This window comes from Strongylocentrotus purpuratus, unplaced genomic scaffold (assembly GCF_000002235.5).
Source record: "Strongylocentrotus purpuratus isolate Spur 01 unplaced genomic scaffold, Spur_5.0 spur5_scaffold_14, whole genome shotgun sequence".
Lineage (NCBI taxonomy): Eukaryota > Metazoa > Echinodermata > Echinoidea > Camarodonta > Strongylocentrotidae > Strongylocentrotus > Strongylocentrotus purpuratus.
Window position 1 is genome coordinate 4,798,944 of NW_022145599.1, and position 19,148 is coordinate 4,818,091.

A 19,148-nucleotide genomic window follows, 5' to 3' on the forward strand; every position below is an offset into this window, starting at 1 on the left:
GAAAGTGACTAGGAAGACAAATTTTATGGTAGGTTTTTACATCAAATTCTGCCAAATTTATTTTAAAAAGACACTATTGACAGTAAACTTTGTATTTAATGTCAGATGACTTACCCACTTACTACTTCTGGGTAGAAAGTGGCTAGCAAGAACAATTTTATGGTAGGTCTTTACAACAAATTCTGCCAAGTTCATTAAAAAGAGACACTATTGACAATAAACTTTGTATTTAATGTAAATTATTTGTAAATAATGTGATTTCTTTAAATTTTCCAATAAAAACCCAAATTTAAAAAAAAAAGTATTATTAAAAAAAAAAAAGTCTGATTTTGACTAGCGGTTAAAAAGAATTTGAAAATAATCTGTTATGTAACAACACTTGTCTTTACAACAAATGCTGCCAAATTTATTTAAAAGAGACACTATTGACGGTAAACTTTGTATTTAATGTCAGATGATTGCAACCCTGATTATTTGCCCTTGATGGAAGCATACCCCTCCACCGTGGTCAACTCAACTCTTCAAGCTATGAATCTGAACTCACCCGAGGCCAGGCAACACTTCCCAAGGCTGCTCCAGCTGGTAGAAAAATATCCTGATACCATGCAAAGTCTTGTAAAAAAGGTTCGCATATATTACTCTTTCCAACTTAAAATCTTATATTAAATATTGTTTTGTTTGTTATATTGTTAGATTTTTGAGTGTTTTTTTCCTTAGATAGACTCAAGATTTTCTTTTGAGCAATTTTGTGCTGGTTTCATGAGCTGATGTACATGTATACACTTAGGCTTAAAGCTGTGAATATATGATCAAGATAGGCAAAAGGAAAATATTTGTTTTTATCAGAATGGAATTTACACTGATGTGTATTTTTGTTTTTTCTGGTCCTAATATTAAAAGAAACTTATTATCAGAGTGGAATTTCCCTTTAAGTCTATGGGAGTCTATGTGAGAATTCAGTGGTCAACAGGTTAAAGTAACATAAAGCAGCTTTGATTAATCACAGTCATATGTTGGTTTTGCTATTGTTAAAGCCCATAACATTTTAAGATAATGAATGTAATTATATGATATTTTTCGTTGTTTTGTACCACACAGGCTTCCATCATTCCAAGTTGGATGTTCATTGGTTGGATAAGCCAGATGGTAGCTCTTCTTGACAAACCAGAATCTTTAGCTGTCCAGGGCATCCTGAAAGCTATCGCAAAGGATTACCCACAGGTAATACAATCATGATGAGTGAGAGGAAATCTTCAAGCATACAACAAAATGTTTACACCCCCCCCCTTCCCTTTCAGGCGGTGTTAATATTACCAAAAACATGTCACTTGACTGTACTTACAATTAAAAACAAATACCGGAAATAGTTTGTTTACTGGCTTTGATGGACTGAGTAGCACTTACATACATGTACCATGCTCATCGATTGATATTTGAAAGGTTTTTGTGTACCATCTAATACACAGATATACATCTCTGTAACCCATGGTGAATGTTTCTTTTTTTTTTTTTTTTATAGTAACGTGTTCAGTCCCAAGTTTCAGTTGTTACTTGTACAGTCTTAATTTTTAGAAGACCAAATATTTCATACCAATTGTTGTTGGCTGCCCGCAAGAAGGCCCTGTTTGCAAGTGACAATACATCCACTTAACAAATGGATTATTCATACCCCTTGTAAAAGTTATGCTTTCTGTGATTTTCTTAACTCAAGAATGAAAGGTGGGCTGGTTGAATGAGGGTTTTTGTTGAACGCTTTTAGATGTAAGCTTTCAATATGTCACATGCTTAGGAAGCATAAATGGGGACAAATTAATGCTTGACGTACTTAGACAACCTGGTAAGGGGATGGAAAATTTATATGTTTACTGTAGCTCTTACGGCCATCTTGCGGTTAAACGATTATATGTTATTTGATGCTTGGGCTCCACTGTACCTATTTCTTCAGCATAGAGTTAGTAAAAGAATTCATTTGAGCCTGTGTATCACCTTGTATTTAGGCTCTAGTCTACCCATTCAAGATCAGCAGTGAAGATTTCAAACTTGGAGATAAATCAAAGGAGAAACAGAGGAAGGATGCAGTCAAGGAAATAGAAGACATCTTATCTACAGTACCACTAGTTGAGAATCTTACACTAGCTCTACAGAGACTTACCCATCCTGGATTCATCTTTAAGGTATATTATTTTGCAAAAATGATTGGATTTTCGGAAAGATCTTAATAATGCTAATACTATTCTCGGTTTAGATGGCACTCAATACATTGACGATGTCTCTTAAAGTGCTTCGCAGATGTTTCATTACTGTAGTCATCAGATTCATGCTTGCCTGCACACAATGTATGCACATTCAGCACTCCTGGGTAGCATTCTAGCCTGGCACTATTTTACACACTTACAATGCTGAGCAAAGTACAGTGACATTCTCATCCTATTGGGTACCCATTTAACACCTGGGTGGAGAGTGCCGAATGTAAATTGGTGTCCTCTCAAAGAAAGTTAATGCTAGGCTTGGATTCAAACTTTCAACCCTTGGATGGAGAGTCAAGTGAATGAACAGCTATATACCCCAACGTCTCCATCTTACATTGTATCTATAGACAAAGCTCTGAGCCAGTATTCCAGCCATTACTTGAGTCAGTATTTTACTTCTTAGCTTGAAATTGCTGAAGTCATATTCAGGTCACATCTATGTATATTACTCTAGTAAGCCAACTTGAAGAAAAAATACTCATTAGCCATCGTGTCATCACTTAGCCGATCCAAAATGATGCATTATAAATGCGTTGCCAATTTAATGAAGATTATACACCTTGAGCGGTTTCGATATACAGCTTTCATTGTAAACACAACATAGAAGTTTGTTTTGAGGCACATTTTTGAAACAATGAGGTATAACTTTAAATTGTACTCTTGATAATTCAATTCAGGTAGGTAACACAATAGATATAACATACTGTTTGCTCTCTTTGGCCACTTGCAATTCTAGGATTGGATCAGTGTGATCAACAGTAAGATGAACAGTAAGGAACGCGATCATCCTGCCATCAAGCAGGAATACCAGCAGCTTTATCAGCAGCTCTTTGAGTCCGGAGGAAGGCAAGGAGGACCCTCCAGCTCTAGCCAGACTGTAGAACCAGGACCTTACTGGAAGAAATTTGGAAGGGTAAGTAAACTGGTTGATTATTAAGCCTGGAAAACCTCCCTACAGATCTCATTATCTGAATTTAGAAGGGGTTTAACCAGTTGAAAACTAAGCCCAAGTTGCTGTTGCAGCTCTTATCTGACAGTAGAATCAGGGGTGTACATGTACTTGAAGAAAGTTGGAAGAATAAGGTGGTTTTCATTAGTTGTGAATTGGTACCTTGGTCACAATGCCAAACCTACTCCAAACCGACCAAGTTTAAGCTGTTATGACTTAAATGCTCAGGACGGAGTGTCCCCTTGCGCTCCTACGGGTGGTCTGCCTTCATTCATTTCTGTCCTGGGCTTGGTGTTGGGCAGCCTCCAGGCTTAATCGAGAGTCTTGGCGGATTTGGTCTTTCCACCTCAGGGGAGGACGTCCTGGTGGCCGTGGCACAGTAAAGTCATTGGTGTGGACTTGTATTGGTAGGCGTTCCTGTGGCATACGTACCACATGTCCAAACCATTTCAGGCGGCGGTTGGATATTTCCTCATTTATTGTCTTGGAGATTTTCAATGACTTTCTGATGTCTACGCTTCTGATTTTATCTAGAAGATGGACTCCTGCTATTGTCCGCAGACATCTCATCTCAAAGGTCTCCAGTTTATCCCGGTCAGTTTTCCTTGGCGTCCACGTCTCAGACCCGTAGGTGGCTATAGGACGAATGAGGGCATTATAAATCCTGACCTTCAGGGCTCTTGAAATATCTTGGTTGGTCCATATATTGTTTCTCAGTCTGCCAAATGCCCAGGAAGCTAGATTTGTGCGTCTCTTGACATCTTTGGTAACAGAGGGGACTACACTTCCAAGGAAGACAAAGTCTTCTACCTTCTCTATAGGGTTGCCATCTATTGAAGTCTCCCCATCATCGGTTGTCATGATTCTGCATTTAGCTGTGTTAATTTTCATTCCCCATTTGCCACAAACTTCCACCAGCTTGTTTGTTGATATTTGGAGTTTGTCATAGATGAGTTCGAGTAGAGTGGTGTCATCTGCATAGCGGATGTTGTTAAAGCGTATGCCACCCATCTGTACTCCACTGTCTAGGTTTTTGACATCTGCCATCACAAACTCTAGGAAGATGTTGAATAGACTTGGGGAAAGAAGACAGCCTTGCCTGACGCCTGTCTTAACTTGGAACCATTCCGTAACTTTACGATTTACGATGACAGCACATTTGGTCTGATCATACATATACTTAATGAGGTCAATCAGGTTCGTCTCAACTCCTATTGAAAGAAGGCACTTCCATAAAGCATCCCTCCAGACAGTATCGAATGCTGCTTTGAAGTCCACAAAATTCCAATGGATGGGGATGTGTCTCTCTTTGGCCTTCTCCAGCACTTGCCTGACAATGAAAATAGCATCAGTGGTTCTTCTGGAGCTCCGGAATCCACACTGCTCTTCCGATAAATGCTCTTCAATTGTCCCTTGGATCCTACTGAGCACCATCCTGCAGAAAACTTTAGCCGGCACTGATAGCAGTGTTATGGCTCGGTAGTTAGCTGGGTCAAGTTTATCCCCCTTTTTGTGCACAGGGGTAATAAGGCCTTTGCTCCACTCAACTGGTGTCTTGCCTTGCGTAAAAGCAGTGTTGATGATCTTCAGCAAGATCTGTGCCATTGCTGGACCACCAGCTTTCAGTGTTTCAGCTGCTATGTTATCAAATCCAGTTGCTTTGTTATTCTTTAGAGCCTTGATCGCAGCTTTAACCTCTTCTATGGTAAAAGGTGAAGTCTGGTTTTCAGTAGGAGGAGGTTCAGGTATATTGCAAAGTGTGTTGGTGTCTCTCGGGAACTCTGTATTAAGATGAGTGCTGAAATGTTCTTTCCAACAATCCAAAACATCTCCTGGAGCAGTCTTGAGGACCCCCTCTTTGTTCTTGGCTGCTGGCTGTATCTTCTCCTTCTCACCAGCTAGTTTTCTAACTTTCTTAAATAGCTCATGGCTGTCATTTCGTGCCTGTGCTGCCTCCATTTCCTCTACTTCTTTCTTGAGAGTCTCCCTCTTCCACTTTTTGACTTCATATTTAACTTTTTTGTTAAGGTGCCGGTACTTCATAATATTATGATTATTATGAGGTGAGTTCAGTTTAGTTACCCTAGCCTTCCTTCTGAGTTCACAAGCATCTCTCACATGTTCTGGGAGATGTTATGCAATGTTTTAATTGTTCAGATGTTGGTCTGCTTTCGGTCTCATTGGTGTGACTAAGGTATAAGCCAAACTTTTTTTAGCTAGAAGAAGGTTGGAAGGGCAAGTTGGGTTTTACCAGTTGACTACTAAGCCCAAAGTAATTTCTGCAGTTCTTATCAAAGAGGAGGACTGTGCTGGAAGAAGGTCGGAAGGGTACGGCGAGTATAACCAGTTGCAAATTAGGACTTCAGTCAAACTGCCGTACCTACTCCACTCCTACACAAGCCGGTCAAATTTGATCCATTTGATGTTTGATGTTTTACTCGCTCTGCTGTTGGTCTTCTTGGTGTGACCAAAGTCTCAGCCCAAGAAAGGTCCTCCATCTCTTATCAGAGAGTAGAAGCAGGACCTTGCTGGGGGAAGGTTGCTCAAGGGAGGCCAAAAAAGCAGTCTGTGTGGGCAGGTGGTCTTTATGAACAGTTTTTAGTACATTACTTTAGTACATGTGTCATCGGGATCCACTATTTAACAGAAAGAGAGAATGTTGTGGCCTTTATAGGCTGGTGGACTTTGTATACAGGTGGTCGCTAAGGGAGTTTTCACTGTAGTTTACTGTTTGTGGTTTGTTTGCTTCAGATCAAACATCTGCTGAAAGCTTTCCTCTTCCAAAGTAAGAGTAAGGCAAGTTCATGTAGCATATACCTGTTGTTTAGCTATAGAAAATTTTATGTTAATATTATGTTTGACAGTGTCAAAATCATGTCGTCATCATTTTGTTAAAAGAGAATGAAGTCTTGAAATGTTTGCTCTCTTTTTCTTAGGAATGGCAGAAGAGGTTTGATTCATCATTTGGTCAAGATGGAAGTAAGCTTGCAGCAATGGACTACAAGGTAAGACCAAGTCTGGAAACTCATCTGAATTGTAATGCAAAGGCTTTGCTGATTCAGCTGAGTACAGCTTTAAAGCACATTGATGATTTCCTTTTTTCCTGAGTTTTGATCCTGAAGAGAATAAACAATTTCTGAATGACAACAAAATATTTTCATTCCTAAAGGCTTAATACAGGAACCACTTGTTTACTCCAACATCAAGTCTTTTCTCCATTGTAGTAGCAGATACGCAAATACGCATTTTATGCTTTTCTTTTGTAGAATAAACACGACTATATTCTAAACCATCTTGGAAACGTTGTTAATTTTTACAATTACAAAATATCAGAGTACTGGCACAATTTACTCCCGTGACTGTTTACATACAAATGAGCATCATGTTCTAAGCATATTATGTCTGCATATACATGTATCAAGCATGGAACACATATCAATTGATTTCTTTGCTTGCAGACATGGTCCAAGCTAAGGCAGGACATCTGTGCAAAGATGACTCCAGGAAAAGATGACCCTGGCAATCTCAAGGAGTACTCTCCCTGGTTCACTGCGTTCCAGACTCTAAGGGGAGATGAACTGGAGATACCTGGTGGGTTGGTTCTACAATTTGCTTCAAAATTGTTTCAGGCTTTATGTTGTAAATAATAATAACACATTTAAATAGCCATTTTCCATATACAAGTTTTCAAGTTTTCAAGTTTAATTTCAATTCAAATCCATAAAAAAACATATAAGATACAGATTATATAATAATAATAATATTTACAGTGCTTATATAGCGCCTAACACTGACCTTGTCAGAAGTCTCTAAGCGCTCTACAATAATGCAGCATAACAGGCTGGCTTTAGCAGTGCAGCTGTTACGCGAGCTGCATTTCAAGGAATAAATTCCTACCAGGTACCCATTTACTTCACCTGGGTGGAGTGTGGCAAATGTAGATCAATGTCTTGCCAAAGGACATTAGTGCAGCGACGGGACTCGAACCGCAGACCTTGTGATTGATAGTCCGGCGACGTATCCACTCGACCACAATACCTCTACAATATATACAATATAGAAGACACAGAGCACATACAAAACGGAAACATGTCTACAAATATACCGGAATTATACAAAGTTAATCAGCAATAGAAATGAACTGGGGAAACTGCAAATAAAGCCATAACGTTCTGTTGAGGCAGTTTAAAATTATTTTATTAACTTTTATATAGAATCATTTTTGTATTTCTAGGTCTAATCCTTGATTCTGAAACCTTATGCTAAGGAAATGTACCACATTTCCCTCCTGGCCGTAGTCAAAGAAAGCCAAGACTCAACGACCGGACTGGACTTGGTATACTATTCGGATACAAGGAAACAACGACACTGCTATTCTTGTATTTACTTTGGATTTATTGTGTCTGTTTATTTATCTGTTTCACAATATTTTTTCTGATCCGTTGACAGGTCAGTACGATGGAAGCAAGAAGCCTCTCCCAGCCTACCATGTCAAGATCGCTGGATTCGACGAGACGGTGCTGACACTGTCCTCTCTACGCAAGCCCAAGTGCATCACGATCCGAGGCAACGATGAGATGGATTACCCATTCCTGGTGAAGGTTGGAGAGGATCTCAGGATGGATCAGAGGATAGAGCAACTCTTCTGCATCATGAACAGCATTCTGGCACAGGATGCGGCTTGCAGTCAACGAGGGCTCACTCTTACTACCTATCAGGTTGTGCCCATGACTCCAAGGTATGCCACGTAACATGATTTGACTGCAATTGTTATGATTGCGTTCATTGTCTCAGTGAATTATATGTAAAGGATATTAACGATAACAGGTACAAGATACACAAAGTCATACACCTGGCATGATGGTGATGATAATGATACTACTACTATTACTACTACTAATAATAATAATTATGATGGTGATGATGATGGTGATGATGGTGATGATGATAATAACAATGATAATTATAAATATTATTATAATAATGATAATAATACTAATAAAAGTCAGTGTCAGAAGCAATGAAGCATACAAAATACATTATATTCCTAATCATCCTTCAAAAGGATTTCAATTTTGCTGTGCAGTATGAGCAGAGGATGTACAATATTTTCTCTCTTAATTTTCTCTTTGAAGACTTGGTATTCTAGAGTGGGTAAAGAGAACAACGACCCTGAAGGATTTTATTACCAGATCCATGACTGAAGCTGAGCATAAGGTTTATACATCCAGGTAAGCTCCATTCACATTCACAATCACAATCGTGTTGCATACGTATGATCGTAAACTTTGTGGTAGTGGCAGGGTTGAACACCAATCCTGACTATTACCTCTCATGGCTTTGAAAATAAACTAAACTACTGTATTCTCCGTGTATGAGACGCAAATTTTTCCCGCCGTAAAAATTCAAAAGTCGGGGGTGCATCTTATAGACAGGTACAGGATATTTTGAGTCCTCAAAATGCTACTTCTTAGTGGTTTTCAAAAATATCTGTCTCTCAACATAATTTACATAATGCAAATAAAGAATAGGATCTACAATTTGAAGTTAACCTACATTCAACAATTTGAAGAGAAGAGAGTTGCTGTTTCTTTTTGCTTTTTGTTTTTTTCAGTCTCGATAAATTATGCCCCTTCACTTTGCTACCCGAGGCTCACCCTCGTCTCCAGCTCACTCGCACAGGTGGTATCGACTCACCACTGAAAAACTAGCCTGTCCAAATTTCTATTTGGACTCGGAGCAAAATTTGTCTGTCATCTTTAGTTTTAAAAACAACATTGTTAACATTATTTGTGACAAGTTCACAAGCACTTCAACTGTGCCTCATAATAAAATGAAAGTCCTTCCCTGCATGGGTTTCTGAACGCTGAAATAAGAGGCAATCTGATCTGGCTTGCTGTCCTAAAAAATAGGGGTGCGTCTTATAAACAAAGATTTACGGTACTAATTTGGACTTTGTGTGGTAATGCCAGGTAGGTGCCCACATTCAGGATTCTACATGTACTACATGTTGCCACTGAGAGTCACATATTTTATCTTTACCATTTCTCCTTCATCCACAGCTACAGTAAACAACTAAAGCTAGGGTAATAATTTCCAAAGCTCTCTGGAAGCCCATAGAGATGTTATTTCATAACGTATTATGCCCTATACAAGAACTGAATATTATTAGTATTATTATTTTCAATTGTATCACATTCCCTTTGTTATGTAATCACAGGACTACCGGACCAGTAGCTCTCTTCACTACTTGGCTTCAAAAATTCTGCCAAACTGATGGGAACATTACTAAACTCTTTACTGAAGCATACAAGTAAGTAGAACAACCTCAGCAGTGATGGTCAGTGAAAATATTTTCATAACTCTTTCTTTGTTGGAATGGTGATTCTTATACAAGGATTTCAGCAGTATGACATGGGAAATTGTGCATTCCTGTTTCAGCTTTTAAAGGGACTTGGTAACATTGTTCAGATGAGAGAGTGACTTCAATGCTAGATGTACAATTAAAGATAATCTGAAAGTTTGTGTGAAAACAGACCATTATTAATGATAAAAATTGGGAAAACTGATCTGATCTATTCCAAAATTCTCCCTACTATATTATTACAATTTAATTTAATTAAATTTTAGGTAAATGTAAATCAACCCAATGCAATTAATTGGCTCTATATACCATTCCAAACATTTAAGTGTTGAAAGATTTTAAAAAGCATGTTTTACTGTATGTCTTATTTTTAATGGAAAAACGGTTGGGAAAATTCAAGAATTTACAGTTCGAGCGTGTCGCTCAGTGACGCCTTTCAAGAAAACCATAAAAATCTTTGAGGTTTGAGAATTTTGTCAGGACTTTTTGCATGTTAGAGGGTTAGTATGGTAAAAGGAATATAATAAGTAACATTTTGTACAAAAATTACGCTGTACAACTGCGCCATTGCTACTGGTATGGAGACATATGATGTGGAACAAATGTAAATAATGTGAAACCATGAAAACTATGATTTTTCTTTCTTTCAGGAAAGCAAATGAGACAGAGACTATAAAAGCCTTCAGAGAGAGAGAAGCAAAACTACCTTGGGACCTTCTTAGGTATGTTTCTTTTATTGATAAATGATTAATATGTTCCAAATTATATAATCATGCAATATTAATAATTCATAATTGTGGGTTCTTGTATAGCACTCATATCAGACTTGATACTCCTGGTCCTCCACAATTATTACCCCGGCTTTAGAATGGCTGCCATTATGGTGCTCTAGCAGACAGAGTTATAAATGTTTTCATATAGATACATCGACATGCACATGCAGCACTGGATAATTTTATTCCACAAGTGAAAGTGTTGTGAAATTATGAATGTCTATTACATTTATCAGATTTCTATCAAAACAGGAAATTGTGGAGGAGAGCCAACAAACTTTTTTAGTGCTTTAATCTCCGAAAATACTAATACAGACTTATGTTCTTGACTTGTCGTGACTTATCTTGTACTTGAATTTCTTGTTCATCTGGGACTGTGCATTATTGTACTCTAATGTTTGTGAAGTCGAAAGCTTATTGTATATCTGCCTTCATTGCAATTTTGTGTTTCTTTAGACGAGGCTTCATGCAGCTGAGTGCTTCCCCTGAAGCATTCTTGACGTTGAGGGCTCACTTTGCTCGATCGCATGCTGTCCTGTGTATCTGTCAATACATTCTTGGTATCGGTGATCGCCATCTTTCAAACTTCTTGGTCAGTTTAGAGACAGGAGGCATGGTGGGCATTGACTTTGGTCATTCCTTTGGATCAGCTACCCAGGTAAGAAGGCTGCAAACCAGTCATATGTTGTGAGAACAGACTTTATTAGTTTAAGTTGTATTATCATAAAATGAGAAGGGAACTGTGTCATTTTCTTGCCATTATTGTGTCATTGATTATTTGAGGTTGATTTATTTTCTTCAATTTATTTCACAAAGATGAATAAAACCACTTCAAATGCTACTTGTCTAAAGATAAAATAGTACTTTATGTTTTACAGAAGAAATATTCTACATTTTCTTTGTGTCATGTCTACAATTATTCTTGACAGTTCTTGCCGATCCCAGAGCTGATCCCATTCCGTGTGACCAGACAGATCATCAACCTCATGCTACCCATGAAGATAGATGGCGTCCTACAGAGTACCATGGTTCATACATTGAGGGCGCTTCGTCAGAATCATGAGCTCTTAGTAAACACGATGGATGTGTTTGTGAAAGAGCCATCTCTCGATTGGAAGGTTGGTTTGTAGACTAAGAAGAAAATGGCTTGTTTTTTAATAGACCTGCAATGCATTGTATTTCATGTTTCTCTCCCTAGCATCTGGTTTCCAACCATTTAATTCACCTGCTCTGAATAATGGCATCTCTATGTATGGAATCATTTTGCATACATTACTTGTTGCTATGTCGGGCCATCTTCTCACAAGCCTTTTAAATGGCAAGAGAAGTATTTGTTTGAAATGTATGGAATTTTTAGACATGTCTATTGTATCAAAATAATATCGCTAGTGACATCTGTTTGTCTCGCAATGCATGGTCAACAAGGGATCAAAAGATCACAAAGTTTCATGCGCCAAGTTATTTGACCGCCAGTCCACCCGTAGAGTATAAAAGACGCTTGCTTACAAATATATTTTATCACATGACGAAGTGGCGCACAAAACTTTGAGATCTTTTGATCCCTTGTTGACCATGCATTGCGAGACAAACGAATGTCACTAGCGACATTACTTTCGATACTATATCCGCAATGAGTAATATATATAGCATTATGTCTATTGGAGTACCTATTATGTGGTGCTTTGAACCTAAATGGAGCCAGAAAAGCTGTTTTAAAAAAGTGGATTAAAAAACAAAATGAAATGTGATCATTTTTAAATAATCCTTAATTGCAGTGGCCCTAAACTGGATTTCCTAAATATTTGTTTTGTGATTTGTAGTGTTTCGCTGTGAAGCAAGCCGATTACCAGAAGTTGTCTGAAGATAGTCGCGAGGACATCTCATGGTACCCTAAGAAAAAGATTAAATTTGCAAAGATGAAACTTCAAGGTGTTAACTCAACGTACATCACCAAGTAAGTATCCTTTTTCTTTTTCAACCCTTATCCTAAAAGTCCCGGGCCCATATTCAATTCAATACAATATGTATAAGACTTGAAAGAAGACAAAAATGGAACTGATAGGCCACTACTGTTGTAATTATTTCACAAAATGTCTAGAGACGGGGCACTGATGCGCTCCTGGACTGTCAGTGTTGAAATATAATTCCTTGTTTTGGGACCTTTGTGTGACCTGTAGTGAAACACTTTGTGTTTATGAAATCGGACAGAAGAATCATTGTACATTTTTGAAGCAGTAAGCTGCCTCGTAATGATTAAGATCATGTGCCATATTCACAAAAGTGCAATGAAATTATAACACAAGTAAAGTGTAGGGATGGCTATAGCAGCAATTCTTGTAACAAGACCATACTTTATTTGATGTTTACTCTTCTATTTTACACTACAGGGCAGAGCTAGAGATGGGGCCGCATTCAAAGGACGCGAGGGACGCTCCGTTCTTGAAAGCATTGAAGTCTACATGTGGTGGAAATACAGAGAGCAAACGAGCACAATCTAAGTCAAAAGGACTAAGCGTTGAGGATCAAGTCGCTTGTCTAATTGATCAAGCCACTGACCCTCGTATTCTTGGGAAAACCTACCAGGGATGGGAGCCATGGGTCTAGGTCTATTGGTCATTCATCACTGGAACATCAGATGGACTTCATAAGAGCAAGTAAGCATTGTGTCCGTCTAAAGGACTAAGCGTTGAGGATCAAGCAACTTACCCTCATATTCTAGGGAAAACTTGGCAGGGATGAGAACCATGGGTCTAGGCCTATTGATCAGTCATTACTGGAACATCAGATGGACTTCATTAAAGTTGGATTGTACATGTCATGTTTTGATATCATTGTATGAGGTATTGCATGGTACAGCATAAATAGTAAATAGTTTTTAGAACCACAAGGTACCTTTCCACTAGCTTTGGTTATTATCTTAAAAGATAGAGATAAACTTAGAAATTCTGTTCTCAAAGTTCCTTAACAGGTTCGGATGAATAGTACCAGTAAGGCATATTTTTTAAAATTAACAATCACATTGTCATTGAAATATCATTGTTGATTAGTCATTGTGAAACATCTACTCTAGAAATATTCAAGAAATTGGGTATGTACATTTGGTACATGTGTTCTTTGCCTCTTACTAGTGCTTCCTGTAGAATGTAAAATATATGAATAAAATGTTGCATTAGTAAAGGCATGAAGTAATAGTGTATAATCAACTCAGTCTTGGTCAGCGTATTTTAACCTTAGAGCCACTCGGCCTGTACAGTTTTGAAAAGCAACACATTAATGTACATGTAGAAAGGAAGAGAACTGAAAATCTGAATAAAATGTGGATGTGTGAATTATATTTCTTACAAGTACAGATAGAGTTATGTACACATTTACTTGTATCAATAAGCAGTAGTTACTTGCAATGTCTAATTCACTTTAATTCACAGCAGAATTAGTCGATTGAATGTATTTTCTTCTTGTGATTGCCGGTGAGCTCTGCAATACAGCAATCAATATCATAATGCAGAGAAGTAAAATTCTGTCAGAAGGGCTTACTACAGGATGTTTGGATGTAATTATTTGTATTCCATACATGTACAAAATGAAATATGGTTATAAACAAACCTGTTGAGCAGTCTATTATTGAATAAGAGCAGACTGTTTAAAGAAGGCAGTAGATATTGAATAATCTACAGGTAGTAATGTGAGTTCGTGAAATTCATAATATATACTCAGAAGGTAATAGTGTATTTGTAAAGCGCTTAGAGACATTTTTATTAAGCGCTATATAAAAGCTAAATATTATTAAGAGCACTAATTCATATACATTCAAACCTGCTTTAGTGAAAACCTGTCTACAAAGACCACATTTTGTATTTCCCTTGGGTGGTCTTTATAGACATGTTCCATTATACAAGAACACAGTGTCAACAATCCAGGGTTCCCACGGTCATGAAAAAACCATGGAAAGTCATGGAAAATGTTTAAAAAATCTCCCAGTCATGAAAAGTCAATGACATTGATTGTGAGTGTGGGACGTATGTGGCTAAGGCAGCCAGTTTGAACTGACGATGTACCTGGTATCCATATGCCTCTCAACAAATTGTTTATTATGTATTGACTAAATCTGAGTGATAGCTCAAGTTTGGATGATGCGACATTTTAGGTATCTCTGCATTCATCATGTCAGATAGAAATATATTAGATCTGTTTGTCGCATATTTATATGAATACCTGCTGAAATACGACCCTATGCGACTGAATTATCAAGAGCATTTTATTTCAATTATATTGTTTTTTATTCCATCTCAAAATTGACTGATTGAGCAATAAGATTAAGAATGATCAACATTCCTCTTGAGTGATTTTTATTCCCTTTCTGTGCAGTTGTTAAAATACCAAGTGATTAATTATGTGCATCAATGAATATGGTAAACCTATATAATAAGAAAGTCAATCAAGCTTTATACATTTCATTTAACCCATTGCTTACTGGAACCTTGTGGTCCCTGTGTTAAGCCTATGGGAATTAGATAAATCAGTAGCCAACGGGTTAAAAAATGCTAGTCTGTAAAATGAAGCTTTTGAACTTACTCAGTTTAGTATCTATCCTACATGTAATGTATCTTTGAGATGCCATTTTGCAAATTTGCAAAGAAATTATTTTTTCACATGACGAATGTGCCATATCTAATCCCTCAGTCACACCAACAAAACCAACATCACGCCGACAACAGACCAGCTAAAAGATTACATTACCCCTGTGGTAAAAAATAAGTCAGCTTGGAGTCAGTTTGGTGGCGTGACCGAGGTATATTAAAAAAATATTAGAAAGCTAGTTTAGTGTGTTTATCCGCCTTTTTCTTTAGGCACTTATTATGCAGTTTATTTTTAACACATGATCTCATTCCATGTACCCAAATCTTGTTTCATGTGTATCGTTTGTAGAATATCAAGCTTAAGCTGTACATGTCTTTTTGTGTATTTTGTTTCTGTGTTACAGTCCTGTGTAGCAAGAAACAGTAGAAGTGAACTTGAAGTGGGACTATAAAAATAAGAAGCATTTTCATTGTTACTACTGTGACTTTCATGTACTAAATATTACTTTTATGACATCACTTTTCACAATAAATAATAGACTACAAGAGAAATACATTTTCTGAATGTTTTCATTTGATTTCTTAAATGTACACAATAAGCATGATTTATGCCTTGTATATAAATATGATGGAAGTTAAAGAAGGGCACACACAACAGTTTTTCCTGAACAAGAATGTAGTCGTTCTTCTTCGTCAAATCCTCCTGTACATTAGGGATACAAATCAATCATCCTAAAAACAATACAAGGTGAATTTCTATGATTACTTGTGTGTACATGACATTTAGTATCAACGTACAAAACATTACTCTCCATAACCAATAGTGGCAACTGCAGATGAAGATGTACACTAATCGAGTACATATGTTTTCTACTGGTATTTGTATTCATGCAACATTTGAATCAATTTTATTAAAATTAAAACCTGAACTTGAGTCTTCAAATGTAAAATGAACTTTTTCCCATGATAAATATTTCGTTTGAATACCATAATGAACAAGAAATTGACAGTGAAAGTACAATTTCATTTTGTTTTTATCCATTTCCATCCTCTGGTATGAAAATTAATTAAACTGTCAAATCATCAGGCAAACTATAATTTTTATTTCAATTTCTTGATGAATAGGATGTTATCTCGGCCTGGACCTAATATGATTCTTAATGGAATTTGTTATCTAACAAATAACCATGTTTTAAGAGGAAATATTTGACACAAGACATTTCTCCCCTGTCTATTACAGATCAAGTGAGCAATGATTTATGGGTCTTTCAACAATTTTTAGTTAATAGGCTATAAATACATGTGTGTATATTGATATTTAGAAACAATACACAATGAAAATATGCGAAGAATTCGCTTTTCTATAAGAGGATTATATCTTACATAAATTGTCTGCGCAGAGCTAAAGGGGTGTTAATGATGAAGGATGCATGTAGTAGAACACCATAAAAGCACGCAGCAGACAGTATCTTAATGGGGGGGGGGGGGGGGGGGCTCCTCTCCTTTTTACTTCTGAACTGTAATTCCATCAAGATGAAAAACCCTTCAATTCAATTTCATTCTAATGCCAATGGAAAAACCTTTATATTGACTGGGAGAATGTTCCATCATCCATGTCTTCACAGTTCTGGGGGAGGAGTTTTTATATTGCTGAGTCGTGGGTTAAGGTGTGGTCGAGATATCCTTGTGCGTGAACAGCTCTTGTTAATCTTGTGGATTTGGTGATGTGTGCCTCTGACAGGCGCGGATCAAGGAATTGTCATTGACCTCTTCCTCTCATGTTTCTGCTTCTATTAAAACCATCTTTATATCAGGGAGGACTTCTCCTTCAAGGTGTTAACATCCCCAAGACCTTTGAGAACGTCTATAGCACACGATGGCCCGTATTTTTCGAACTTTTGAACATTTAAAACCGATGATTACCGGTATTTTATGCTTTTGTTCAAAATAATCAGAAGGTAGTCTGCGCTCTAACTTTTCTTTGTTAAACGTGATTTCAGACAAAGGGTCGGTTCAACTAATATTTGGTAAATTGCGGTCTAATAATTTTCTGGGTCTACATTCCCGTCTTTTGAAGCTTATTTGTTGGTGATCTGGCGCAAAGCGTAGCAGAGCACCTCAGTTGATTTCGTCAGAATCTATCGTTTTCTTCGATTTTTCCTTCTTTTTCCAACAAAAAGGGGGAGCATATGGAAACGTATCATCCACTCAATCTGACTTGCGTGCATAGAACAAATAAGCATTTTTCCATGAAAAAGTGAAGTTTTCTAAAAATGTGCGCTTCTTTCCAGCATTGGGGCGCCCGGAAGTCACTCGGGTAACATTTCATAAAGTATAATATAAAAAGACTATATGCAAATTTTCTGTACTTTCGTCGGAAAAAATACATTTATCCAGCACAATGTTGTCTCTTTTTGCGTTGGAGAAGAGCAAATACCGAGTTTCAATCACACTTTGGCCGCTCTCGCAAACTCTCACTCGTTTCACTGTGTTCAAGCGACTTTGGGGCAAGCGGTTAATGAAAATACTTATCGCCGGACTTATCGTTAGCTTTCTTCTGGTATTAAACTTGTTTTGATTGATTGTATAGTTTTGTCGGAATAAAGGAAACAAAAAGGCTCGACCAATAACTTATCAGCGTCTGAATTGACCTTTTGACCTTGAATTCCCTGATGCAAGCGCACTAATGACGTCATCTTCACTAAATCGGTCTCTTTTATCGTAAAATGCGACACTTTCACAATGTTTATACATCTTTTTTTATTATTAGTATAAAGATATAATATATTTCTTCTGATATTACTGAAGTTTGGGTTTTATTCAATGAGTAATTTTAAAATAAGAGCCATTTTACTGTTTTAATTTACTGGATATGGTACCATCATGGGTGTCGATCCCGGGGGGATGGGGGATATATCCCCCCCCCCCCCCAATAATTCACCATCAAAAAAAAAAATAATAATGATGAGAGCCCGATGAGAGTAGTTAATGGTTATTACTCGCAAGATGACCATCAATATACACATTTTGCTATCTCATTTTCATAATACATACATATATAAATAGAAAACGAAGTAAATAAGACGACCGTATATGACACAAGTATAAATTTAATTCTCGCTCATACGGCTTCATCAGGAATTGATGAATTTATTCAATTTATTCAATCAACAGCATCATAGAAATGCAGTGCGCCAAATGAAAAGCCGCAGAGTAAAAAGCAACGAGCTTAGTAAATGTTAAGCGCGAAGCGCAAAAGTGCAAAAAAGCAGAAGAGAGTGGGAGAGAGAGATAATGAGAGACAGAGAGGATACAGGCGCGTAGCCAGGGGGTGGTGGGGGCGGTCGCCCCCCCCCCCAAAAAAAGAGAGAGAGAAAGAAGATAGGAAGATGACGTAGGAAGACAAAAGGATTAAGAGTCGAGAACGGTACAACGAATCGTCTTCTTTCTCTAATAATTTAATGAAACGTCGAAGCTTCCGCGCTTCGCGCGTGAAGGAGGGGGGGGGAGTGGACTGAATTCAGGAAGGATTAAGAGTCGAGAATGGTACAACGATTCGTCTTCTTTCTCTAATAATTTAATGAAACGTCAAAGCTTCCGCGCTTCGCGCAGGAAGGGTGAAACTTTCCCTCCCTGCACCCACCCCCTAGGAGGTACTCACTCCCGCCCCCCCCCCCTAAATTATAATCCTGCCTATATGCTTGAGAGGATAATAACCCAGGTAGCAAGCCCATGTGGGACTCACATGGGTCCCATATTCTCTAAAATGTTATCTTTATTGAGGGTGACTTGAAAAGGTTAATAACTTGGAAGGGAGGGGGTGCAACCTGCCACACGCCTCTACCTCTTGTTTGCTTTGACCCATTGCCGAAAATATTTTGGCACCTATCATCCCCCCCAACCGAGGATACAAATCGACACCCTTGCGTACCATTAAAGTCGCAGGGTAGAAAGATCCCGGCCCCCCCCCCCCCCCCCACTCAGGTTTCAAAATGACCGCATGCGTGTTGCCAAAATGTCCTTTTCGTAACAAAAGAAAAAGGTCGAGCCGTATTGACTTTACACACCGGACTTTTGCTGAAAAGGGGGGGGGGGGGGTGCGGAAAAAGGCTCGTATACAAAAGAAAAAGGTCGAGCCGTATTGACTTTACACACCGGACTTTTGCTGAAAAGGGGGGGGGGGTGGTCGGTTGGAACACGCATATGCGTACCCTAAATAACACTGAGTGGGGGGGC

At 38.0% G+C, this 19,148-nt stretch overlaps 1 protein-coding gene across 1 annotated transcript in view; it reads left to right on the plus strand.

Moving 5' to 3' along the window:
* Positions 1-15,464, plus strand: part of LOC586799 (DNA-dependent protein kinase catalytic subunit) — a 109,049-nt gene extending 93,585 nt beyond the window's left edge. The window contains exons 76-89 of the mRNA XM_030984017.1: positions 455-624; positions 1,099-1,221; positions 1,998-2,174; positions 2,986-3,162; positions 6,135-6,203; positions 6,657-6,789; positions 7,648-7,936; positions 8,334-8,429; positions 9,419-9,511; positions 10,213-10,284; positions 10,792-10,993; positions 11,265-11,453; positions 12,156-12,289; positions 12,723-15,464. Of these exons, the coding sequence (XP_030839877.1) occupies positions 455-624; positions 1,099-1,221; positions 1,998-2,174; positions 2,986-3,162; positions 6,135-6,203; positions 6,657-6,789; positions 7,648-7,936; positions 8,334-8,429; positions 9,419-9,511; positions 10,213-10,284; positions 10,792-10,993; positions 11,265-11,453; positions 12,156-12,289; positions 12,723-12,939 (2,141 nt within the window). The 3' untranslated portion in view covers positions 12,940-15,464. The remainder of the gene's footprint in view (positions 1-454; positions 625-1,098; positions 1,222-1,997; positions 2,175-2,985; positions 3,163-6,134; positions 6,204-6,656; positions 6,790-7,647; positions 7,937-8,333; positions 8,430-9,418; positions 9,512-10,212; positions 10,285-10,791; positions 10,994-11,264; positions 11,454-12,155; positions 12,290-12,722) is intronic.
* Positions 15,465-19,148: the final 3,684 nt, after the last annotated feature.